Source organism: Simochromis diagramma, unplaced genomic scaffold, assembly GCF_900408965.1.
Source record: "Simochromis diagramma unplaced genomic scaffold, fSimDia1.1 OVJJ01000802.1, whole genome shotgun sequence".
Classification (NCBI taxonomy): Eukaryota; Metazoa; Chordata; class Actinopteri; order Cichliformes; family Cichlidae; genus Simochromis; species Simochromis diagramma.
Window position 1 is genome coordinate 9,411,193 of NW_024387492.1, and position 27,337 is coordinate 9,438,529.

General features: G+C 41.2%; 1 protein-coding gene across 4 annotated transcripts; it reads right to left on the reverse strand.

Moving 5' to 3' along the window:
- ppp1r13bb (protein phosphatase 1, regulatory subunit 13Bb) lies at positions 1-26,908 on the reverse strand. Of its 4 annotated transcripts, XM_040018010.1 has the most exons (20): positions 26,494-26,908; positions 26,083-26,254; positions 19,594-19,741; positions 17,960-18,079; positions 16,945-17,015; positions 11,555-11,656; positions 8,714-8,888; positions 8,143-8,342; positions 7,849-8,013; positions 7,339-7,531; positions 6,350-6,478; positions 4,364-4,497; positions 3,518-3,971; positions 2,750-3,196; positions 2,412-2,656; positions 2,193-2,330; positions 1,968-2,101; positions 1,702-1,868; positions 1,326-1,525; positions 1-1,096 (listed from the first exon to the last, which is right to left on the reverse strand). In XM_040018010.1, the coding sequence occupies exons 2-20, from the start codon at positions 26,089-26,091 to the stop codon at positions 1,055-1,057; spliced, it is 3,273 nt and encodes a 1,090-aa protein (XP_039873944.1). In that variant the 5' UTR covers positions 26,092-26,254; positions 26,494-26,908; the 3' UTR covers positions 1-1,054. The 4 variants fall into 4 exon arrangements, with proteins under 4 accessions (XP_039873944.1, XP_039873942.1, XP_039873941.1 ...); XM_040018008.1 differs by having other exon boundaries at positions 2,412-3,196; positions 7,873-8,013; XM_040018007.1 differs by having other exon boundaries at positions 2,412-3,196.
- Positions 26,909-27,337: the final 429 nt, after the last annotated feature.

Sequence of the window (27,337 nt, forward strand, 5' to 3'; positions counted from 1 at the left end):
TTATTGTTCAAAGGCTCACTTATAATTTATTAATGTTCTCGCCACACATCCGCAACAATCCTGCATCCACATTCTGAACAGATGACACTAACGGAAGAAAAATAAATAAAGAAATCACATCTTGCAACGATGTTTGTGAAATGCAATTCATGGCAATGTGCGAACTGTCAAATCTATATTCATCTTTTCTTGAATACACTGGAATTTGACTGGCCTGTCTGACAAAAATACTCAGGATTTACAGCATAGTCTCGAAGGACTCTAAAGTCTGAGAACTAATAATCCTTTCTGATAGCAGCAAATCAATTGATTATCTCACTCAGCAATTCTGCAAGATCACAGGGAGTAATAGATTTAAAGTTGATGCATTTTCATCTTTGGTGGTTAGGCCTTCATTAAAGTACATATTTTCTGCATTAGTGTTTTAGTCACAGGGATCAAATTAGCCTTAAAAAAATACTTCATGTCCAATAACTCTTATTACATTACATTGACAAATAAAATAAAATGGAAAAAAAAAAATCAGCGACTTCTCCCAATCTTAAAGATGAACTTCCAGTTATCAATATAGTGTCGTGTAAACCATTGCCACCACAGACCTCAGTAGGGAGATGGCTAAACAAGTGTGAACACTGCAAGAAATACTGAGACAAGGATTAGTGTTTGATTCTTCAAATTGATGTCAGTTACAGAGCTGGCACTGAAACGGGATCAAATCCAAGTCGGGACAATATCAGAGCGACAGGCTGAAGAGAGGTGGGGGTGGGGTAGGGCTGTGGGTGGGATGAAGTCATTTAATAAACATCGGAGTGCTTGTGTTTCATTGTGTTTGTGTGTGCAGCTTGTAAGCATATGTGTCACGAGTTCTGTGCCCACTGCTTCATAGAAGGAAAGAAAGAAAGAAAGAAAAAAAAGGATTTTTGTGAGAAGCACAAGGCTCAGGGGGGAGGTTATGGCCACAGGGAGAAGAGAGAGCACCAAGCTCTTTTGTTGTTCTCTGCTCTTGGTCGTGTCAGTAGTCCAGCTGTTAGCCACAGGTCAGTGGAGTGAGACACTATGCCAGGGAGCGCTGACGAGGTTTGATTCTAGGATAGAGCTGCAAAGCAAACAACAGGAGAAATTATTTATTATTATTATTAGTCACTGAAATCTTTGATGAATTCTTGTTTTGCAATGGTACATGTAAGTGGCATCTAACTAAAAAGTCAAAGAGTCAATCAGCTCAGGGGTAAATTTTCATTTTTGCTTAAACTTAAATTTGGATAACAAAGCTGAAATTTGATTGAAAAAAAAATTGAAATGGGGGTGGGAGGAGTGACGTTTACCCCCAGCAGGTTGCGGGGAACATAGCCCTCATTGTCCTCGAGTCGTGCCCACCACCACTCCGTTTCGCTGTCGTCTTGTCGTCGCAGGATGGTGATGGCGTCCCCCTCACTGAACGACAGCTCGTCCGGATTTTGGGCTTCATAATTCCACAGAGCGTACACCGTCCCCTTGTTCATTACGCCCAGCTTCTCCTGAACACCTGCATGTAAGAGAATCCAAACAAACAGTATAATTTACAGTTCAGGATACAATCAGGATATTTAAGTATAATCTTACATTTGCTACATTATTTTTATTACAGCCTCAGCGATTAGACTCAAAGGATTGGAAGTCTTTCTAGAATTTGTACACACCAATTGGTGTGATGTTTCTCACCGTATAGAAACTGGGAACACTGGAGGTAGCCCTCTTCCATTTCCTCGCATTTATCCGCAGCAGTCTCCACATCGCTAATGGTGCTAGCAAAGATGGCGGCTCCTGACTCGACCAACAACTTACAGAGATGAACACTGTTGCAGGAGGCTGCACAGTGAAGAGGAGTCCTGTTGAAGCACACACAAACACGAAATATGGATACAACAGGTCACGTAAACCTTCGCATTCTGCGTCATCATCCAGTTTTCCTGCGTATGAGGACTCACCATCCATCACTGTCAGCAGCATTGACGTTCACTCCAAAATCCAGCAGGAACTTGACTATGTGGTGATGTCCCGCGCACACTGCGTTGTGCAGGGGTGTGATGCCTTCGTCATTGGCAGTGCTGGGATTTTCCACCTGGAAAAAGGAAGGACCGGGACAAAAAAAGATGAGTGCTTAAACTACATTCACATATAAAACAAAGTCTATAAATAGAATCAGAACACACCTCATAGATGATCCTCTGGACCAGGTCAAATTCTCCCTCCAACGAGGCGTCCAGCAGGAGAGCCAGAGGGTTAAACTTCACTCTGAAGCCATGACCAATGCGGTCAGAGTTTGGTTTTTTTAGGTTTGTTCGCTTCTCCTGTAATAATAGAGAGGAGGGATGAGCCTTTGAAGCACTTTTATTTCTTTGAATAAAAGTCTGTGTATGTGTGTCTCTCACCAGTGGTTGTGAGACCCCTGTGCCACTCTCCTCTGGAGTGGTGACCTCCGGCACAGGGCTGGGCAGCGCCGCTTCTGAGCCTCCCACGTTGTTGTTGCTGTTGTCCTCCGATCCCTCGGCTTCAGCGGGATCCATGTGTCCTTCTTTTGGTGAGGCCACCGGCTCGTTGTCATTAGCATCAGTAGTGGCAGGGGGAGCGTCAGAGCCCGGCTCCTCTTCGCCTGGTGTTGGCGCTAGCGGAGTTTCTGAGAGGAGATTCCCATTGTCTGTATCAGCCAGAGGGTCACCTCCTAGGTATCCAGGAGGATTACTTGGTTGATAAAATGGTGTTCCATTACCTGCACCACTCCCACCTCCAGATCCACCAACTCCATTTCCCTCTATGCCTCCTGCAAGAGTGTTGAATCTCTGGTAGAGCAGTTTCTGGATGTTGGGTCCGCTGGGACCTTCTGGTTCTGTGATGGAGCTGCGCTTCTTCAGTGGTCTCGGAGCGTTGGCCAGCTTTTTACGGAGCACTTCGAGGTCAGCGTCGCTTTGGTAGCGCAGCGGGGAATGTACCATTGGCGTCAGCTTGGTTGGGCTGAGTGGCCGTGGTATGTTCTCCACACTGGGAGGAGGTGCTGACGGCTCGAGGTGCTGGAAGCTCTCATGATCGTCATATTCTCCGTCTAATGTGTCCTCACCACTGGGTTGGCCTTGGAGCAATGGGAAGGCCCCTCCTGACTGACCAAAAGACAGAGGCGAGGGAGGCGTCGAGCTGGAGGGGAGAACAGGCTTCCCGTATACTAAGAGAGAGCAGACATGGTAGAGTTAAGGTTGAGGGCATTGATGCCATCATTACTTTCATTATTAATTCACTTTTTCATTTTGCTTATAATAAACAAGAGTTGGCAGTCTGAAATGCCAAAGTTAAAACTGTCTATCATATGTCCTCAGAGCTTGCGTCGCCCCTAAAATTCCTTTTATTTTTTCACACTTGAAAACTTAAAAGAATTTGATTTATATGATATAAGTATATCATCACATTTCAGACTGCAACTAACTAAATATTCTCAATTTCTGGGCAAAAGATTCATAGAAAACTGTCCCAAAATCTCAGTTCTTACCTGCTTTAATAGCAGGCTTTAGTGGCTGGCTCTTTGGCGCCAACTGCTGGAGGTACATGTGATAGATGGAGCTAGAGTTCACGGTAGGTGGGCCCTTTCGGGGAGACTGAGGCCGTGATCCTCTGTCTGGGATGAAGGGACGCACTGCCACAGCTGGCGGAGGATCCAGTCGTTCACTCATTCCAGAAGGAAAGAGCGGTGCATTAGGCTGGAAGGTGGGGCTTGGTGGCACTGAAATACGCTGCTGGATCTGCTGGGAGGACGAGCCTGTGGCGGGGGGCACGCGGGGCCAAGCGGGAGCTGGTGGGTTTGGGAGTGGGCGAGGTGGGGGAGGTGCATCTTTACGGCGCTCCAAGGAGCTGGCTGAGTTTGCGGAGGTGAGGTGGGATCCGTATGGTGGTGGCTGCGGCTTGTTGATGGCTGGGGAGGACACGGCCATTTTGGAGTCTAGCACCTGTGAAGAAGCATACAGGCATTTATCATTAAAACAGCTGTTATATGCAGAAAAAATTGAAAGATTCACTCCTTCCCACTGAATAAAAATCCATCTTCAGCAGCCAATTTACCATATGTGCAACTGGTATCATACAGGCCTAGGAGGTTGCCGTGGTTACCCATAATTTGCATGAAACATGCCGACCTGTCTCAAAAATTAGCCATTTTGCTCTCCAAGCTGTATAGAAACTCAGTAAAGTGCAATGCAGATGAAAAGCAGAGCACATTCGCTTTCAAAGTGAAGGTTGTGCCTTATAACTGAAGCTAACATGTTTCAAAAAATGTTTTTTTATTTTAAAAGACAAATGCTCTCCATTTTCGGTTCCACTTTAAGAGTTTAGGAGGACGTACCTTTTCTGCACTTGGAGCACCGGGGGAGCCTGAGGGAGCACTTTTGCCCTGGGTATCAGTCCCTGAGTCTCTTCTCTCAGGAGGTTTTAGAGTTGCACTGGGCTTGCCTAGAGTAGGCCAACCAGTTTCATTAGCTATGGCATAAACAGGACACAGTTAGTGGAGAGCAAAAGAAAGAAAAGATCACACAAGTCCCAAAAGCATGTCCATCAGCACTAGTCTTAAACGGCAGCTTTTTCTTATGACTAAGTGCACTGTGTGGAATATTAGTGATGACATTTCAAGACCACTAGTAAATATAATGTTGTAAACCACATAAAACAACTATACTGTTTTGACCGGTATCAACTGGAGGTCAGGATTTTTTTTTTTTTAGATGCCCATCCTATTAACCAGACACAATAAAGAAACCAAGAGCTCGCTTTATGTTACATTTATGTCCATCACTGATAACAAATAGACATCGATCCAAGGAGAAGATCTTTCCCATGAGCTCCCCCACTCTCACACATCAGAAGGGAGATTTTCTTTATTTCTTTTAAAAGTACAAACTGCATCAAATTAAATGTTTCAAGAGGCGCCGCTGATCAATAGGATCAAAATCCCGAGCCTTCACATTAGGTAGAGGAAGGAATTTATGCATATTAGTATGTTGCTGATTTTAGTCACGTAGTGTTTAACTTAGTAACTATTATTGGTAACTACAATGAAAGTTAAGATGATTTGGCTAATAACAGATAATAATAACTGCAGAAAATGTGAAACTAAAAAGAAAACATGCAAAATTAAAAATAAAAACAATTAAAAAAATAGGAATTTCAAACAGAAAGGACAGCGTGAAAGGAAAGAAAAAGATGACAAAAAAACAACAGAAATAAGTGCTGCACACACAGAAATTATAATAACCATCACAATCTGTCACACAGCACTAATGCTGGTGAGTGATGTGTTAAAGATGTACATAAGTGCTATCATATATTAGTAGACCAGAGATTTTGACTTGTTATAGTAGGAAAGAACAGGTAGAAGAAACTTTGTCAAAAATCATTCCATCAGCTGTGATTGTAATCCACGAGTGTGTAAACATGCATAACGATAAAGCCATTGAACTGGCACACCTAAAACAAATGCACTAGTAATGTAATGTTATAAATCACAGCCGTGCTTTTCCTGCTATAACAAACCAAAATGTTTTACAATGAAAAAAAAAGTCTAAACAGTTACAATAAGGCAACACTATCCAGAGTCTAAAAGGGAAAAATCTGGGTCTGGTTCTTCTCAGATTATCAGGAGTGACACTTAAAGAGTGAATCCTATGATATTTTAACATGCACAAGTTAAATTCCTCGTGCATGTAAAGCGTTTGACAGCTAAAAGTGATTCTCACAGCTCAGCTGTTGTGAGAGTTTGGCGCGAAGGTTAAGGTGGCCGCAGGCCTGGGAATGAGGTGAAGTTAGAACAAAGCCACGATATTATGGACTGCTTTACATGTTAAACTGACGAAGCACTCAACTCAGCGAACCTTCTCAGAAGTGTATGAGAACACACAGGACCAGCAGCGCTTTGCCATCAGTCATGTGAGGCATGATATCAGCTACAATCAACAGCACCAACTTCGTGCAGTTTATGCTTTTAAACAGCACCCCAGTACTTTCAAGTCACTGGTCAAATCCACAGAGGAATCTTAATGACCAGTCAGTGATTTATGGATTCAGCCTGAGACAGTTGTAGCAATTTACCCATCACAGCAGTGAGTGATTAGAGTGTGGGTGGCTCATGGTGTTACTGGGGAGAGTTCTTAAATACTCAATTAGTCCACGCAATAAGAAACTCGATTAGATGGAATCAAAATTGTATGATGGATTACATTGTTGTAATATGGAGGGAGAAAAAATGAAATCTGGGGCATGCTGTGGATCCTGTGCTACAATCAAGACAAGGTTCTGCAGGTGCCATCCTTTTGCTTATGCAGCGCTGTGCACTCACGGGACGTGCCGTCAGAGCCAGTGGAGGCTCCAGGGCCCGGGTGTGATTCTGGAAGGGACGGGGGAACCGGGTCCACAACGATGTCTAAATCAGACACTTTCCAAGGGCCGGGAGGCTTTCGCACACCGTCTGCCCCAAGAAGAGTCATCCCCCACCCAACCCCCACACCCAGTGAGACAGACATCACAAAGACAAGACAGGATAGACATGAAAGAGAGACGGAGAGACAAGGAAGGGAAATACAGGTTACACAACACAGGAGAAGAGTGAGGTTAGAGAGGAAGGGAGGAAAGAAAAGCAATCACAGAAATCAAGCCCAGGTGGAGAATCAACTGAGATGTCAGGTAGGAAGGAATCAGTTCAGGCAGAGGAAGGAACTTCAGCAGCATGCAGAAAGTGTTCAATGTGTAGCTGGAAATGCTGGATTTATGATCTATCTGAACAGAACCCTGGATGATTGGAGGTTTCTGATATGTCCAAAGTCTGAAATCAGTGATCTCACTTTCAGACATTCATGCCTTCGTTGACCAGCTGGCTCTACAACAGCGGTCCCCAACCTTTTCTGTGCCACGGACCAGTTTATGCCCGACAATATTTTCACGGCCCGGCTTTTAAGGTGTCGTGGATAAATACAACAAAATAAAACCAGTACCGGTACCAAAAGAGAAGATTTATTCATAACACATGGGAAAAAACCCACTAAGTTGACAATAAAAACAATTTAAAAAAAAACCATAATGCTAAAAACCAATAAAAACCCTGAAAAGCATTAATTTCACACCCGAGCCTCAACTCTCGAGGCCCAGTACCAAACGTCTCATGGACCGGTACCGGTCCGCGCTCCAGGGGTTGGGGACCGCTGTTCTATAGGGCCTGCACTCTCAGACTACATGTACTAAACTTGTCAGTGTTTTTTAAACATTTTGTAAAATAAAAAAATTTAAAAAATAGAAAATCTCCATGTGTAAAATGTTTGGGTTTAAACAAACCTGATTTAGTGCGGCCATGGTTGGCTTGGTTATTAACACCCAGAGTCTGTGGCTTCAGTGGATCTGGTGGTATGGTGTAGCCGCCTTCCTGTCGAGCCGGTACTGGAACCTGGATATATGGCCCGACAGCAGCAACACGACCCAGAGTGCCCGGAGCTGGCTGGGGAGACGGAGGCCCATTGGCTCTATTCAGCTATAATAACAGAGAATGAGAAATGTTTGAGATGTCAAAACAGCTGAAAAGCGAAAACTGTATAAAACTTTCACTACTCCAAGGGCTTTACAGCTCCTCTAAGAAGACAAATGAAAACGTTTCTTTGAGTATCTATAAAAACTTTAAAAACAGCATTTAAATGTTTCATTTTAAATAATAATAAAAAAAACCCTGCAGTGTATAAGCTGATGTCTTACAGAGAGATAGAGGGGAAAAAAACAAAACAATAAAACTTTCAGAACTTTCCCGCCCCCAAAAATATGTAAACAGGAGATGTTAAGGGCTCCTAGTCTTACAGGGAGGTTCTCTTTTTGACGTGCCTCAGCTTTTTTCTTGTAGAGACGCTCCCTCAGCTCACTGATGCGCTTGTCCATAAGCGTCACTTCCATATTGCGCTTGTTCAGAAGCTCCTTCTGTTGCTGCAGCTTGCTGTTTTGCTCCTGATTCAACTTGTTTCGAATCTGATGATGAGTGAAGACATAAACAAATGCATAGAAAGACTGGACCAAGATAATCTGCTATCACTGTAAACGTAGCGGACCTTGTAAGAGTATGCACGACATGATGCACTAATTTTAACTCTGCATTACCTGAAGCTCCTGGTACAGTTTGCGGAGCTCCAGCGCTGCAGCACCGGTTACTTGGCCACCCAGGGACGTCTGTATGCCATTCAGCTTTCCTCTCCGCAGGTCCTCTAGCTGCAGGCTAAGCTGCTCCACCCTCAACACAGCTGCCTGCAACTCCGCCTGCTTCTCCTGGAACAGGCTGCTAACCTGCTCGATCTCAGCCGCTGCATTTAGGAGGGGGAAAAAAAAGGAAAAGGATCTGGATCAGCACCAACAGACAGCTTCTTTGTTTTGGGGGGAAAAAATACTCCAAACCATTCATCAAAAATCAAATGCTATTCTTTTATTAAAGAAACAAAAAGATCCTCAAGACCAAGATGTTTCAGAACTCTTATTCATCCAAAGTCGAGAGTTCTGAATATAAAGTATGCACTGATATGAGATATAAATCTTCTTTCAGTGTCTGATAGACTGTGAAATAGCTCGAGCAGAGCGCAGACAACCTTTCTGTGAAACAGTTACCTATCTGATACTCAAATATAATCGTCTCTAAAGAGTGGTGGTAAAGTTATGCACATATTTTAAGTATACGTACACAGGTTGCCATTGATGACCTTGCTGTAGTCCACCTGGCCTCTCATTGCGCGAATCTTCTTGAGCTTGGCCTCCTGGCTCTCTACACGTTCCTTCAGCCTCTGCAGCTTCTCGCTCTCTGAAACGCTTTGCTGCTGACGTCGCTCCTGCTGCTTCAGGTAACGCAGACGTTGCTCCTTTGGAAAGCAAAGCAAAGAGTGATTGATTCACAGGGGAAACCTTCATAAAATGGTGGTTTTAAACTGTACAATTTGTATATCTTTATAGGTTAAAACATAAAATCCCAACACACGAATCAAAAAAATCAGCAGGGCACCACCCAAAGCTTAAAGGAAATCTAAAACTAGGCTAAATCGTTCTACTGAGTACATTAAGTGAATTTCTGTGCCGTGTCAAGACGGTCTGAAGGCTGAAGAAAGGGTCAGATGACTTCATCTCCGCCCAACTGAGAATTGCTCCAGTTAAAGTCCTAAAATAGGAAATGACAGGGCCAGGTTTCCAAATGACTGCAGGGCTTCAAGTGGGCCTACTTTTCAGACACCACAACAAAGGCAATAAATAGTCTTTCTATCAGTGAGTCTACAGCGGGCTTTATTTTGCATGACTGATCAGCATACCACAAGCACGGTGGTCAGAGTGAGTTAGTGCAATGAAAAGTCAGAGTGACAAGGTAGGCTGTTTGTGCGACGTTCAGCTCCTCCTCCTCCATTGAAGGAGAAATCCTGATAATAGACAGTAGGAGGGCAGCCACCATTGGTTTGTGAGGTCCTTTTCCAAAGCCTTGATTTTTAGCAGCATATTTAGAAGCACACTGCTTTTGGAGTATAAAGTGACTCTATAGTGCTTTGTTCATTAGCATAGATGCACAGACGCAGATACTTGGCATTGATTAGCCAATTTTCTTTTAAATAATCCTTAGAAATAGTTCTCCAGGCTTGTTGAGGAACATTAAAATCTCTTCGTTGGATGTTGGCTGCCTTTTGTTCTGTTCTGTCCCACACTGCTTCAATAATGTTGAGGTCCTGGGAGACCAATCCATGGAAAATTAAATGAAATAATGACAAATTAAATTTTGGATTCATCATTCCATAAGACCCGTTGCCACTCACTTTCAGTCCTGGTTTTTTTTTTTTGTAATTTGGCAATTTCTCTTTTCCTTCCTTAACAGTGGCTTCTTGACGGCCACCAAGCACAGCACTATGGACTGAAAGCACTGAACTAAGACCATTTCTGATGAGGCTTCAGTGAATCATGATTGATAAACTGAGGATCCAGTTGCATTTCTCGGGTCTTGTGCCAGGTCTTTGCTGGATTCTTTTCCTCATCAAGCATGACTTGATGCAGTACTGTTCATCTGCATGTAGATCGTGTTTTAGGCCTGCCACTTCCTTTGTCCTCCACTTGTCCAGTTTCTTCAAAGAAAGCACACTGGACACTGAACAGGATATATAAAATTTTCTTCTAATAGTTCTTTGGGAATCATGTTTGTGCAAAAGTGCTTTTTTATCACTGTCAAATTGTGTAATATTTGGCATTTTTGATGGATTTACCTAAAGAAACTGGAGCAAATTTGTTTTTGTAGGCTGTTAGTAACCGAGTGCCTAAAGATACAATTTAAAATTGGTTCCTTCCTAAGTTGTCAGCCCTGGCTCATCCCTTGAATTAGGTGGCTTTTTATGTTTAAATGATTCACAAGTTGGTGTTAAGTGGTTCAAACAAAACAAACATTGTGAAAATGGTCAGGTACAAGAATGGACTGAAAACATTGAAAGCCCTTCAGAAAGCCTAGAACACTAATGTGCAAGACCACTTTATAATTATAAATATTAAGAAATAATGCACGACTCAAGACTTGCACAGTACTGTAATTTGTCAAATAGCTGGACAATAAAATAAATGCCAAATTACCAACACCTCACAAACGGGTACTGACATAAACAGCTGTAGTCCTTATTAGTCTGCTGCATGTTACCTCGGGTCACTGACCTGGGCCTCTTAACTTGTGTTTGTTATACTGTTATCTTTTTAATGACAATGTCACAACATTATATGGCTCGCATTGTGGTTAATTACAGGCCTAGCTAGCTGCCTCTGTGTGATGCACCCATATAATGTATGGTTACAGCTTACTATCCAAGCTTTCTTGCATTAGCTAATAACTTGACTCCACCCTACGGACTTTCAGCTAAGCACTCGACCTGCTTGTCTGAAAGTCAAGCAGGTCTTTATTGATAATTATTCACAAGGATGCTTTTCACAACTCCAGATAAAATCCTGATGATGTGGAGCTGCAGCTGGTTAGTGAATAGCGCTAATTCCTGTAAAGACTTGAGTATCATTTCTGACCGACTGGACAATCCTGGCACCGTGACTCACACTGCATCCAATCTCATTCGTTACATAATGGTTTGCCCCCATTTCAGGTCACGACAGACTCTTTGGATGAGACGAGTGCAACAACATTCCACTTTCTCTCCGACAGAGCGGTCCAAGGCTGCTTTGTGTCCTGAACTTGATTGAACTAATGCCCAGGCTGCGTCTGTGGCATCGGACTAAATGACACACCATCAGGCCAAACCCTGGCCAAGGCTATGATTTGTCAGGTCTGCTATGTTACTCAGTTAAGTTACTGCAACAATTTTTCAGTAACACATCCCAGCATAAGAACATTTACAGACTTCACCGAAACAAACACATAATATGAACTGCAAAAAGACGAGAAATATGCTCTCACTTGTGCTTCCAATTAACACATTTTGTTAGCATAAAACAAACTTTGCATAAAAGACCATGACTGTATTTGGAGGAAGGATTCGTGGTAAGAGAATGAAGCTGCTGATACCTTTGCAACGAGCATCTGCTGCTGAGCCTCGATTTGCTGCTGCTGCCGTGTGGCCATCTCCTGCAGCTCCGACAGCGTGAGCTCCACACGCTGGCTGCCCACCTACACACCAACACAGGAACTGGTCAATACACTGAAATCTTCCCAACTACTCTTGATGTTGAACCACTGAGACTGATGATTAATAATGAGTTTAATGAAGGTTTTCCCCTTATAAAAACTCACATATGACAATATTTTAATCAGGAAAAAAAAGGCTAATTTGACAAGAAAAATATGACTTATAATTCCTGTACTAAAAGGTGACTGATTCAGACTCAAAATTACATTACATTATCCTCGCCTCTCAGCCAAAACATTAACATTTAACAGCAGAGTTGTTCAACATCTATAAGCAATACCTTTGTGCTTTTTTACACCAATATTCAGGTAAATGTTTGATAGCACTCTGCTATGATAACACAAAGTTCAAGTCAATAAATGCAGAATAATACGGGCCTGCAACATTACATAAGCCAAAAATATTATATAAGAAAAAGAAGCTGAAAAACTAAGCACAGAGAAATAGGTTACGAAGAGGGAAAAAAAGCCATTTGCAGAAATGATTTTAAAAGATGTCTGGATTCAGTAGCCAGAGGGTCAAACTGCAGTAGACTGCACAGTACTGAGAGCTGGGGACTCTTTCTCCAAAACAGCATCATTATGGGACCTTAATTATGATGGAGAATCAGTTAGCGGGCAGTAGGCCCGAGCCTCTGAGGGGCAACATGTCATTTGGTGTTTATACACACAGCATAAGCTCCGTATCGTATGGAGGCATTACTGAAGTAAAAGAGTGGAGCTGTGACCAGACACGAGGCTGCCGCGTTACTCAAGCACACAAAATTACCAGAAGTCGGTTTTGTTACAGCAAAACAAAAACATGAATCAGTTTATTACATTTAGCTCTGGTTGTCCAGAACATAGAGTTCTAGAGGTTTAGCTAGAGGAAGCTGTGTTTCCATACATAAAATAACCTGTTGTTGATGGCCAGTAACACTGGAGAGCTTTACTCTTTGATGACTAGGTGGACTGTAAATGTGCACAAGCTCTTATTTTGCTGTTATATTAATACACTGATCACGTTCATCGTTAAACAGAGCTCGGTAACTGACGTCACTGTGGCATCACTGCACAATGAATTGTTTGGCAGACAAACAAACAACTTCATTCTTTGCTACTTCATTGCTTTACAAAGTTTAAAAGAAAATGAAGTGTACGAAACTGAAGCTCTAAGGGGAAAAAGTGAAATCCAATCAGCGTCATTGCAGATCCTTACAATGCGCCAAAAAAACCGAAAAGATTAGAGACCACAATGCCTCACGTACCCCTCGCATTCCCCAATATGTTTACCCTATCTTTTTTTTTTTATCATTTTTATCATTTTAATTCCCACAAAGCACAAGTTCAGTTTAGCAGTGGCAAATTTGGAAATGTTAAATTTATATTTAAGATGAATATGAATGAAGAACATCAATTAACTGTGTTTGCCCTACTGTTTTCAGCCGGAGGCAAAATTGTAGATCTCAGTCGTTTACTTTCCTTTAGATGTGTATGTTTATAAATTTGAAACGGCTCTAAATTAGTGTCCAATAGTTAATAATCAAATTCCTTAACAAATAAATAAATACATACAACTTTGCCCTCTGTTTAGTAACTCAGACTTCTGTTTACTACCACCACAAGTCTGTAAGCTCAGAGCTGAAAACCTTCTTGAAACTTCGAGTCAGCTGTCAGCCCAAAGCTTTGTAATGAGCGGCGACACAAGCCGGTAACTATTGATCATTTTTATTGACTGATCAGCCTGTGTCTGTCCATTACATTTTACATGCATAGCACAATCAAATGAGCTGAAGTCTGCAATTCACTTGTGTGTTTGTGTTGTTTTCTTATTGCTCATGTTTGTTGTCAGTGTTTGTCACTCTCAAACAATCGCCGTCACATAAGATGCAAAAGAGCAATGTGGTGTGTTAAGTATTTTTTTTAAATATAAAAGTAACAAATCATAGCTCGCTATTCAACCAAGTGTTACAGCTGTAAAAGATAAGTGAAAGAGAGCCCTGCACAACCAAACGCTACTGCAGCCAAACCCGAGACACAGATCCATGCAGCAAACTGTCGACTACTGACGGAGAGCCTGAACAGAAATTTAAATGAGAGGTAAAAAAAAAGAAAAGAAAAAAGGTTTCACCTCCAAGAAGAGTTTTCATGAAGTTGAAATTTTGGCACCCATGTGTTCTTCAAGAGCTCACAGAATAAAGGCAGGCTGGCTTTTCCCTACAGAGTTTTGGATTTCTAGATTCAAAACACTGACGACTACCTTTAAACAGAATACTGAGCGAACACGCTCCACCAAACTACAAGCGATATTGAAATGCTCCCAGCCTTTGCCTTTGGAAAGAGCACTGAGAGGGAGGAGATGATGCAGGAAATGTCATGGTGCCTTTTTTCCTTCAACAACAGACTGAAAAATGTAGAATCCTGGCTCGAGTAGAGCTTAGTAAGAGGCATATCGTGTGTCAAGTGCATGGATGCTGGATCCAACACATATTTAAAGTAGTGGGGAGGACAATAATACCAACAACAATACCTGTAACTACTGCTCTGTTTGGTTAGAGGAGACATGAAAAAAATATGCGTCTTGCTGGGAGTAAATTCAACTTTTACTTTACTCAAAGAATGCAACAGTAGTGCACCCACATAGACAATCTTTTACTCCTTGGCATTTGTTAAGACTTTTAGTTATAAGGATGTCTAGAAAGCCTCATAAAGGCTGGAAGGGCAGCATGATGACTCGATCGAGATAGAGATGGGCAGATTGGGGGAAGCCACTGGCACATGAACACGGCCATGCTCAAATGCACTCAAGCAACACTGCATCAGTGACAGTTCCTCTGAGGGAGAAATCGACTCTCTCGTGTGGCGAAGAGAGAGAAACGCCCAACTGAGCAGACAGCAGGAAGAGAGGACGAAAGCAGCCAAGTGCACGCTGATGAGGGACGCCGTTCTGCAGGATTTCATAAACCCATCTGCAAATTGTATACATTTGCCCACAACGACTGTAATTGCTTGCAAATGTAAAGTCTTATCAGGGTAACACTGGAGTAATTCCTGGGGATGTGTGCGACTAGTTGTCTGGACGTTTAAACATTGCTGTCCTTGCTAGTCGATCCCAGAAATACTAGTCTGTGAATAAAATAAGAACAATATGTTTAACAGCCAACAGCAACGGGACACCACCCGGGGATAAGGCTCTCTCTCTCAGACCCACTCTGCCTCCTGAGCTACAACCTACAAATCCTAAGCTATTAATTATAAGAGATTTCAAAGGAAAAACAGCAACCGAGAAACTGGCGTCACAGGCAGTTTGATATTGTTGCCTGGGAGAAAAAAATAAAATCACTGAAATTATTAGTAATTTTACTAGTCTTGACTAATTCAATTACATTTCTGGGTAGTGCCAATGAGCTGTAATTATCATTTATGGCAGCTAAAATGGTGATATAAAAAAAATGAATTGTAATCGTAGTATTCCCTACAGGGATCGCTGTTCTTTAAGATGATGATGATGATCAGCTCTGCTGGGCTGACTGAAAGCCTCTGGGGTTTGGGCAGCAGCAAGTGGAAAAGCTAAAGCACTGATCCTCTTAACAACCATTATATCATCCAGAGGGCCGACTAATATAATCCTCTAAATCAGATATTAAGAAGAAACTTGGACACAAGTTAGTCTCAGTACTTTGAATGGGAGGAGCCATTCAGTGTCTCTTTCAGTCAGTAGTAACACTAATGATACAGAGTGTGTCATTTGGTGCCGATCAATAGCCAATTTCTATATCTACACTCTAAAGTATTACACTGTTCATTTCTGAGGCTCTCTCCTTAAGCACATTACTCGTGAAATAAAATAAAGCACAGTAGATTAAAGCGCCAAGTTTAGGTTTATTTATTATACAAAGAGCTGTGGAGGAAATACACACCTTTTAAACACAGAGTGCTCAAAGTTTTAAAAAATAATATTTGCAACCATCCACAAACACACCCTTCATCTCGTGACCATGAAAGGTCCTTCATTACTCAGATGTTTGGGCTGTTTGAAGATTTTAATTTACCTGCTGAATGTTTACATTTTGTCCAAAGAGATAATCTGAAAGCTTCGGTACACTGTCTGCGCTCGCCCTGTTCCCTCTATCAGCAGGGAAATCATCAATAAACGCCACCATGCCACTTTCATTAGCAGCCTCATCACAACAGAAGCAAAACCGCCATGTTTGACAGATGAGGTGATGCTTCAGAGCTCGAGTTGTTCCTTTCTTCTATCCATCATTTTCAAAGAAGCTTTTTTTTTAATGCTTTTTTGAAAACTGTACCCGCCTTACTATTATTTAAGGCTCACCCAGGGTTTCTATCTTAAGACGAATCCTCTCAGCTTCTGTCATGATATTACTCCATCTTGGTGCATTCTTGACTGTAATTAATTCACCATTAATTCTGGCTAATCAAATCACTTTGATTTATCTGCTTCTTTACACATACTGACATCCATTCAAACCCATCTAGGTCTAACTGGAAACACATCTAAGAAAAAAAAAGCCGGCCTTTTGTGCATAAAACAACATGCAGGAAACATTTAGTCACCCAGTGTCCAGTTACTTTTAAATACTTGAATACTGGTTCTGTAAAAAGGACTATACCTCACACGGTTCTTTTAATACTGACAAAAAACCTCAAATTAAATCTGAGAAATGATATTTCACTGTAGAATTTATTTTTAAGTACAATGGGCTATGCACATGTAGTCTATGGATGACAAAACAGATCTTCTCAACAAAAACAAAGTTAAAAATTGCAGATTTTCTAGGAGAATATACAGAGGATAGCTTCTGGGTGCTTTTATGCTCTTGAAAACAAAAAAAACAAAGCTTTCTTTCAACCCTGAAGGTTGAATTAGTTACAATTTCTTGACCGCAACACTTTCTTTTTGAGAAATCTGGGACAGATGGTCAGAGAGAGAAAGCTGTTCCCAGAGGCTGCTCTTATCGAAGTCATTCACATCTCTTAGTACACACATCCTTAAGCCAAAGAGTACATCAATGGGTGCACCTGACAGGAAAATGCCAACAGTGTGTGGAAAAGGAACAGCCCTGCCACACCAGAGCAGAGATGATCCTCTGAGTTTGGAGTTAAAATCATATTATTACGGTGAAGCATGACCAAAACCCCCAAAACAAAGACACATGTACTCCCGTTTCATTTCTAGTGTGTTTTATACTTCTATCTTGTACTGTGAACTATAGGGAAAATGTTAAAGAACACTACACAGAGACAGATATTTCAACATTAATTCTCACCCCATTCTCATTGTGCTTGTCTCCAGTATTTCCACTTCTGCGACTCATTTGCTCCTGAGACTGCTGACTCCCTGAAAAAAAAAAGGGCGAAAAAAAAAAGAAGCAGTCACCATAAATAAATAAACCCGAAAAACCCAATACAGACATGCAGTGTACTAGTGCGACACTGAAGAGTGCAGGAGTGCAAAGACGAAGGTACCGCACGCAAGTGAAGATTCAGAGACGACCACCATTGTCTGAAATCGTCTTAAAGTTCACTGGTATGATTGCACATGACAGGGGGCTTTAAGAACTGGGACAAGCACTGCTAACTAAAGCCACCTACCTCATACTTTTAATAAATGTATAAAAATTCACAGCAGAGGACAGAAAACTGCCCTCTTTTCTGGAATTAAAAAAACAAAAACAAACAAACAAACAAAAAAAAAAAACAGGAAAGAATGACCTCAGCTTTTATTTGGTAGTTTATAGCCAATGTAAACATGATCGGGAAGACCACCAGGTAACTTGTAGTTAAAACATTACAGACTCAGGCTGATAATACTTAAGAGTGGATGTTACACATAGCTGTTTATGTGGCTCTGCTCTATCCAGACAGAAAGACAATGTAATTAATGTGCGTGGGATAGCTGGCAAAACCAGTTATTCCATTGATATTCCCCTCTGAACAACCTTTGCTTTTTTAATTCTACAAAGCTTTTAAGAACATAATGACACTTCACCTATTTTAAGAAAGGCTAAACTAATATTTACAAAGCTCCAAAAAAGGAGAAAACAAAAACAGAGAGAAATCTGGGCTTTTTTGATGTGTAAAGTCTGCAAACGGCTTGGCTAGACTAGACGTGGCAGAAGAAAACAGAAAGAAAAAACACCAAGTGACACCAGTCTTCATTACAAGGAAGGCAGAACAGATGCCAAGAATTTCCCGACAGCTATCGACTCCACCCTCTACTGTTCAGCCTTCTGTGTGAAAAAACAAACACACAGAGCAGAGAAAGCAGCAGACAGCACACACCTTGATCGCTGCTCTCAGTTGGTGAATCTTCGTGCCGGAGGAAGAATTTGACTTCTTGCTTCCGAGGTCCCCATTTCTGCATGTGTTCATACATCATGTGCTCAAAGGGGATTGCTCGCTCTGAAAAGTTAAGGAAAGGTCGACCAGGTTCAGTCATTTACAATAGGTACACTGATTTTCAGCTAGCCTGGTACTTAAATGAACAAAAAACACTTAACTCTAAAGCTCAGTGATTAACTTGTTATACAGTCAGTCGGCACTTCATTAGTTACACTCTGCTAGTACTGGGTTGGACCCTCTTTTGTCTTCAGAGCTGCCTTAAATGTTCAAGGCTCAGATTCAACAAGGTGCGGGAAACATGCCTCACAGTTTTTCCTCCATATTGATATGACTGCATCACACAGTTCCTGCAGCTTTGTCGGCTGCGTGTCCATCATATAAATCTCCCATTCAAGCCCAGCCCAATGGGGCTCTATTGGATTAACATTGAGACCTTGTTTATAACAAGTGTTTACTTGTGTTATTGTTGCCTTCCTATCAGCTCAAAGCAGTCTGGCCATTCTGCTTTGACCTCTGGCATCAACGAGGCACTTTCATCCAGACAACTGCTGCTCACTGGATATTTTACTTGCAGGGTATGTGGTAAATAATTTCTTGGATATGTATGCTGTTTCCCACTTTCCCAATACTAAGTATTACTTTACACATTAACACACTTTTAAATTCAGAAAAAAAAAATCATTTTTTCCAAGTTGTGAAATTATTTCTTGAAGCACAAATTTAAAAAAAAATATCACCACAGCAATTTAAAAAACCCTTTCTAGTCTCTCCTACTTCAAAGATTTTCTTTCTCCCAGACTCCTCATTTTTAGTTGGGCTTCTTAATCACGCAAGGCATCAAACTGCTTGTCTCTGAGTGTGATGCCACCTTCCATACATTTGCAGGGATTATGTGTGTGAATAATTCACTTTATGCTAATTCTGTTTACATCGTAGCCATACAGACAATCTCAGAATTAAAATGATGATACCCCGAGGAAGAGTCCACTGATAGAGATGAATATTTACAGCACAATGTGTATGCAGAACTGAAAAAGATTGAGACCGAGACAGTAGGTAGAGACAGAGACTGAGAGGTTTTAGGAGGGTTTTGGGGCAGCCAGTTGCATTGTCAGGCCTCACATGACTGCATAACGTGAGGTCAATAAAGCGTTTTACTGGAATGCTGTTTTCAACTGAGCAGTAGGCCTTTAAAAACCGCTGATAACAAAGGGTGTGTCAGCACAGCGATGGTGATGGGACCGAGTGGAATCTGTTGTGACAGGGGCGTGAAGTACACTGGCACATAACCCTTTTCTCATATTAAAATTTGCTATGTGAATTATTTTATTCCATTCAGGTAAGCATGTATGGCCTCATTCAGAAATTCTTGTGCATGCAAATGAAGTGTCTGGCTCAGCAATAATGGGGTTTCAGATTACTTCACCTTCAGGCATTTACAAGAGACAACCGCTGTTCTTTCTCTTTAACGTGGCAGCGAACTGGATGCTGCTTCCTATAAGAAAGGCAGCGCTCCCTGTTCTGAATATTAAGCACTTCAGCAGGTCCGTGAGAAAGCTTCAAATGGGTCTTACCGTTGCCTCTCCACACCTCGGCCAGATGGCAGCCGCTCTCGCCGGGCTCTTTACAGAACTCGACGACATCGCGGCACGTTGTTTCAGGGGTGATGGGCACCTCAGTCACGGCCTGCTCCCCGTCGCTGAGGTACACCGTCAATATCATCTGAAAGGAGAAGGAAGACAGTGAGGGGAAAACTGAATACAAGTGCTCAACAGTGAAATATGAATGACACAGATTACAATAAAAACAATGGAGTGTTTAAGGATGAATCTTTACCCTCTCTATTGCTACAAAGCCTGCTCTGCTGACACTACATTTCCCTGTTGACCAGCCCAGACTGTGAGTTGGAGCTAGCATTGGACTCGTGTCTGTGCCTGCCAAATTTCTGTTTACTATGATTAGTGTCTGACATAGCACTGAACACATAAAGTATGAGCTGAAAGGTAAAACATATCAATACATGCCTTCACATGTCTGTGTCGGCTCTCAGCTTCCACCAGTTTTTGAACAACCAGCAGTTAAATCACATCGACTTGATGGGTGTATGATCTAAATGATAGCCCAAACTCTTAACTCTAAAGGACTGGTTAAAAAAAATTCTAAATCTGAAAACACTGAATGAGAAACAAAACATAGCCGATTTATCATCTTTACGCTTTATAATGAGCTATGAGTAAACTTCAAGCTGCTTCAAGTTCTCCTGCATTAATCAGACATCACAATGTCTGCAATGTGCATGTCACCTTTTGACTAAGCTATTAAGAATGAAACTGAGTAGCTTAGCAGTTGAGTATTCAACTAGTCATTTAAGTTTCACATTTACACAGTAAACTGAATATGTTGTTGTTGTTTGTTTTAAAAAAAAAGACATGTCTATTACTTTTCGTTTTATTACTACATGAAAACAATAAGAAAATCTATCTTGGGCAGTGATGTTTTTTTTGTTTTGTTTTTTTTATCTGATCTGGCTTCACACAGTCTACCTAAATCATAACCCATTCACAAGTATATGATCACCCCCTTTGGACTTTCTTGTAGTTAAGATTTAGTTATTTTTCCCTCATGCAAATCAACAGACAATCCATTTATTCAGAAAAAAAAAGCCATGGTCACAGTCACACAAACACTCAGTGCTACCCCTCAAGGATAAGGGCATGGAAAGCAGCCAATGCATAAATAAATAAATAAATAAATCCCAAAATCCAGATCGTCTAAGATGTTAAATCATCTCTAAGACGATTCGGTCACTGCAAAGTACTGAATCACCGGGTTAAATACATTTGTAGGGCATGTTAATCTATGAATTTAGGTTGCTAACTATGGGCAACATTTTTTTCTTCCATAAATTGACAAAATGTTTCTAGGCAAGCAGGTTTTGGATCCTATAATCAGATTATTCAATATCTATGTAGAATAAAACTAACAGCAGGATAAGAGGCGCAATAGGTTTGAATATTTTACTTGACAAAAACATTTATATACCTTGTTTAAACCAACAGACTTTTTTTGCCCTGCGGGAGGTGACACATGTCTGCACTGATTATGGCAATCTCCTCTATATTCATCACTACCGCACATCACCACAATATGGGTTTTTTTTCCCCCTCCTGAAGCGTCAGGCAGATTTCCACTGTTTCCTGTGGGACAAAGCACGCTCGAGTGTTGAGGAGTGCCTTCCTGTTTCATGTGACAGGCCTCACTCGCCCCTCGCCTTCTGTGGCATGTAACAGAAAAGCGACACTGAGAGGAGTTTAGCGAACAAAAACAGCCCAAAGAAAAACTTCTGTAACAAAGAATATTTTGCAGGGATGCTCAAAATGACGTAAACGTGTTCGAAAGGATTGCTTGGTGCATGCTAGACTCAATTTCAGCTCTTTCTCAGTAAACAAAGAAGAAAAGCATTTGCTTCCAAGCCGTCCCACTTCGGCAATTTTTATACATGTTTCACTGCTTTAAAAAACACCAAAACAGGGACAGCCTAAGCCTAGAAACTTTTGAAGTGTGATAAAGAAAGAAAAAAAGAAAGAAAAAAAAAGGAAAAACCTACACTATGGCTTAGTTGTAACTCCTAGAGTTTCCAAGAGTACAATGGGAGGCAGAGTCTTCAGTTATCAGATTCCACCTCCCACTTTATTTCTTTTTTTAAACAGACCTTTTTAATCTTTCACTCTTGATTTAAATAAAACTAAAATGATTACGGCTGGGGTTGTCTCAGGTTGCACTAAACCACATTTTAATTATATTGCTAGAGGTCTAGGCTGACGGGGGACCTCCCATAATGCACTGAGGACCTCTATTCGCCTCTCTTTCATTTCCGACACATTTTTTGACACTCGCTCTGTCTTTTATTTCGCCCCTGCAAGTTAAGCTTTTACATTTCCATATTTATTCTGCAGCCATCTCTTCTTGTCAGTTATGGGGCCATCTAACATGCTCAGTGTTTATGCTATGACTGACTTCTAGACAAAAAGCCTTTTCATTTACATGCAATAAGGTTCAAAATGCCAATTTAAAGCCCTCAGTGTCAAAAAGAGGTAGAAAAAGAAAAAAAAACTCTAAATAAAAACAACTAATACATCACTGGAAAAGTGAAGAGATCATAAATTTTTCAACACTGATTTTGCTGACTGGCTTTGACTTTGCTGAATTACAAATAAGTATAAGATGAAATGTTCCGTGTACATACTTTGTGTACACATGGCTTCATGGTGCATTTTCAATTTCACAATAATTGCCAGCAAGCACTACTGTCATATATAATCTAGCTTTAGTCACTGAACCTACCTACAGATAATTACTCCAGGAGTTTCTCCAAGACAAAGTGACTCATCCTTTGTAATGATGCAACTGCATGATTCATTGACATTTCCTGCAGCAGCCAAAATTAAACGATATGATCTCTTGTCCTAGAGATCCACTCAGTGACTATGAGAATCAACAACCTGCATTTTCAGACAAGGATGGTAAAAACATAGACCTAATGCTGAGACACCAGGAAATCCCTTTGTGGCTCTGCGCTGTTTCTTACAGTGTTAATATGAGCTAATGGATGACCTTTTTGGGACTGCATATGCAACAATGTTACTGGGGGAAAGAAATTAAATCTGAATGATCTGAATGAAACCTCAAATGGGTAAGTGGTTAAGATGGATGGATGGCAGAAAGAAAGAAAATCTTTTCTAAAAGTGTGGCAGCAGGTGCTACAAGCTGCATAATGACATATAACACAATACAGTAAAAACAAAAACAAAATATTGAGGCTACTAGGCTGCTAGAGAGAACAACAGCTTGAATATAAAGAAGACTAAGGCATTCTTATTTGTATTTGTTATACAACAGCTTCTAATATCCCTTATAGATTAAACTAAAAAGAGAAAATACTCTAAAATCCATCAAAATCTGCAGTTCTTCTTTTTTTTAAAATGACAACACCACAAGCCTGCATTCTGAATATCCTTGGCAGCATACCAAAACAAGCCTTTAATGATTAAAAACACATAATTAATCAATCAGGAAAGATGAGGTGAAAATTTAAACTAATCACAGCACCTGCAGACTAAACGACACAGAAATCTAGAAACTACTAGATATATCCAAAACAAAACAGAAACTCTGATCCAGCTGAGTGATCACTGGGGATACGAACCACCCTCACTAAGTTGCGTCTGCCCATACTCTTGGCTCTCTTGGCCGCCCTCCGTTTCCTCTTGATCTCCCTCTTTGGTGGCCGGTGATGTTCCTTTGCCCAGATGGGGTTCTCCTTGGAAAGGCTAACGAGGCCACGTAACACTATAGTCACAAATCTCTTCATTGTGGCACTGCCGCTTTTGCGGGCACGAGACTTAGATGTTATGCCATCCCGAGCAGACCTCTAAACCCGACAGTGACGCGTGCATTAGAAAAGTGCTGCAGAGGAGACTTGAGAGGAAAAAAAACACAAGCTGCATGTGCAGTTCGAGCAGGGAGGGGGGAAGAGAGAGAGAGCTAGAGTGAAACAAACAGCCAGCGAAAGAAGGAGAGAGCAAGGGAACAAGAGAGTGTCACAGGGTGGTGGGTATGGATGGAGGAGGGTAATGGGAAGTAATTTTACTGGAAAAGTGTCCCTGGGATGTGCCTGTGGCTGCAGCACCAACAACTCCCTTCTAATGAGAATAGTTTGGCCACAGCTGTGACTGGCAGGCAGGTCAACACCATCATGCAGAGCCAAGAAAGAGATTATGCTTATACTGGGCTGTGCATGACTCAAAGGAGTCAATGCATTATGCTACAGTGGGCACCATCTGGAGATCATTTAACTTCTGAGAGGGAAAAGGCATCATTTAGTGCCCTGATCTCCAGCACACATCAAACATTTCCTCACATAAATCCAGTTACTTACTTATTCTTAAAGATGGGCCCTGAGTGGAGGGAAAAAAGTTTAAGCACATTACTGTTTTTTGTCTATAAACTTGAACCATTCAAACAATCCTTAAATGTCATAAATGTAAGACACTGTAATACAATACTACTTACATACTCCAGCTGTAACCAAAAACACAAGTAACTGTAACCCAGCAGAAGCCCAAATGTGTGGTAAACAACACACTATGATAAGTATTGGTCATGAGTCTGTATGGTAATCTGGTCAGACACAAACACACAGCTTAATCACAGCTAAACCCAAGGAGGCTGTCAAAGTTGTCTCTGACATTCTGGACTAATAGTCCATCTCATGCTGCCCAAACTTGCCAAAAACCACTCGTCAACCGTACGGAGGAAAGACGAGACAAATGATGTGAAACAAACTGAAACATCTGAGTAACCGTGATTCCTGCAAACTACAAAATTATCAAGATTTTTTTTTTTTTTAAACGTTCCTTTAGTCGGACTTCAGCACTCACCCAGTGTTTCATGTTGGTTTAACAAATTTTATCTGGCTTTGCTTTTACAGACTTATGTAGATGGCTCTTACATGTCTAATACTTACGAAGTGCAAACGCCTTCACTGTTAAATTTTATTTGAAACTGTGATAATGCATACTAATATTATTATTATTTTCCTTTTACTTAGTCGTTTTTAAAGTGTATTTTTTTTAAATGAATAAAATAGATCTATCAGCCCCAAATGGAGGGAACTTGTTAAATAAATCAATTTTGATATAGTCATACCCAATTAAACTTGATATTTTTACTTTTTAATGATAATTGTTTTATTATTTCAAACAAGTATATCTACAAAAATGTGAATGCAGCAATAATATGCATTGTTTACTTTTTCCTGTAAGTCAGGCTCTGCCTGGTTCCACCGCCTGAGATTAATGCCACTTGACAATCTACTCGGCTCAAAAGTTCCCCTTAACAACAGAGCATTAGTCGACGCAGCCACACAGACCTAGATCTGCCAACGTCTCATTGGCTGCTGGATTCACGCGAGAACCAAGCGGCTCGCTGCCTCTCTGCTCGACTGGCTCTCTGACTCTGATAGCCTGTTGGTGCCACAGGGTACAGCTGTCCACCGAGGCAATGGTAGTAACTGAACCTGAGAACTGCCGCAAATATGGACTTGCTTCTGTTATACTTGGTACTTCTGGAAATGTACGAGCGTCTCTGGAATGGTGATCAAAAACTATACAAATTTACAGCCAACTTCAAACCAATAGTCGTTTGGAAAGACATAATACCAAGAGTGAATCACCCCCCCCCCCCCCTTTTTTTTTTTTAAATGACAAGATCTCACTGAACTGACTGTAAATTTATCCCTTGCACGAGTTCATGTTCCGCTCCCGATTCCCACAGTCGCTGCCTTCTCAGCACTAAAGACAACAAAAGAGGTCCCAACAATGCGCTACTCCAATAGGGTTGCCAGTCAGGTATTCTTTTCCTTGCAACACAGAGCTTCTTGAACAATAACACCAAGGTAAAAAACAAACACACACACACACACACACACAAAAAAAAACAATAGAATGAAAATATTTCTTGGCTTAGCACACCTACTATACCCACAGCTTTAAATACATCATCGATTGTGTAAGAGCATTTTTTGTAACACGAATGAATTACAGTACGATTATCACAGAGATAGTCAATCATACTAATCTGACCTGCCCTATTGAGACACACAGCGTTATAAATCTACCTGCTAACACTTGATAAGATGTGTCACATTCTGATAGAATTCAAAAACTGATCACATTGTGTTTATAATTTAGGATCCTTTACAAGGTTTGCGTCACTCTTTTATTCTCACGAAAAAACTGCTGTGAAATCATAAAAGCCATAGTAGATCATTTAAAAAAAGAAAAGACTTTTATGACTAGGAGCTGATCTGCCTTGAGATTATCTAAGCAGCAGTGGGAAAAGCAAACAAACTCATATCAGTCAGTTAGAACTTGAAACGTGTGTGTATGGGCGGTTAGTGAACCATATTTCTGGTTTTATAATAACATATTTAGGAAAAGCCCCACTCTTACATGTTCATGAAGTCCCCTAAATGCTAAATGATACGCTACATGTGCACTTACCGGCATCATATTGGCAACTCTGCGGGATCACAATCAGCGGGCATCGGCAAGCTGACTTTTGACTTCCTCGCTTATCTTCTATGGCACCAACGGAGAGTCAGCAAAGATCCACCTTGCTAGTTATGGGCTCCGATTAACTCCAATGTTACAACCAAATGGGCCTCAGTCCTCGCTGTAGACCAAAAACAGCTAATTACTTGAAGTACTACAAAGCCAAACATTTTAAGACATCTGACTCATACTACAAAAATAATATGTAATGTCACCAGCCGCAGGTATCAACTTAAATTGCCCAGGCGTGGCTCTGTGCAGCGGCTGCTGCTACAAACAAGCTAGCTCGCAAAGCAACGCCGAGGCAAACGAAAAGGCAATTACATGATATTACTACGCAGTGTCTGCAGATATACTCACCAATGTCAGAGACGAGTCATTGTTTCAGCGAAAAAAATCTCAGCTCTGCTACAGTGAAAGGCACGCAGCTAACCCAACCAGCTGTCAGCCAGCCAGCTAGCGTTATCTCCCCCGGTAAGGTGGTAGCTGTGTTAGCTGGAATCAGAGATGGCTAGAGGACGGTATGCACGTCGATGTCTCCGCTCTCGTCGGCCCTTTAGCTTGCATTGGCCGAACATCGGCACGAGCTGTCGACAGAGAGGGTGGTTTTTTTTTCAAAGGAACAAAAATAAAGGTTTAGTTAGTTTTTTTTCTACGAAGGCAGCGAATCATCACAAGCAGGTTAGCAGTGCTAGTTCACCAAAATACACATAGCTGGAATCCAGTTGTTGACGGTAGGAGGGGCAACGTAGAAAGTCAGGAATCTGACGTCACCACCAGCCATGTCAACTGCAAGCATACAGTGCTATGAAAAAGTATTTGCGTCCTTTCCGAATTCTTACTTTTCTGCATATTTCTGCATATTTTCCACACTTATGTGTTTCAGATCATTACATATGTTTTTTTAATTTAAATTAGACAAACATAACCCGAGTAAATACAAAATTAAGTTTTTAAATGATGATTTCATTTATTAAGAGAAAAAATCTATCTAAACTTATATGGCTCTATGTGAAAAAGTAGTTCCCTCTTGTTAAACTAACTTTGGAATTAACTGTGATTAACCATTTGCTCCGGAACACTGAGTTCAGTTTCACTAACCCAATTACCGCCAAATCACTAAACATGTTTAAGTTAACCTGACAAAGTGAAGTAGGCTAAAAGATATCAAAAACACATCATGCCACAATCTAAAGAAAAAAAA

Coding starts and splice junctions, on each gene's coding strand:
- ppp1r13bb (XM_040018007.1), bottom strand. Junction 8,014..8,142: donor AACTGTACCAGGAGCTTCAG/GTAATGCAGAGT, acceptor ACTCATCATCAG/ATTCGAAACAAGTTGAATCA. Junction 4,498..6,349: donor TGGCTCTGACGGCACGTCCC/GTGAGTGCACAG, acceptor TTTATGCCATAG/CTAATGAAACTGGTTGGCCT.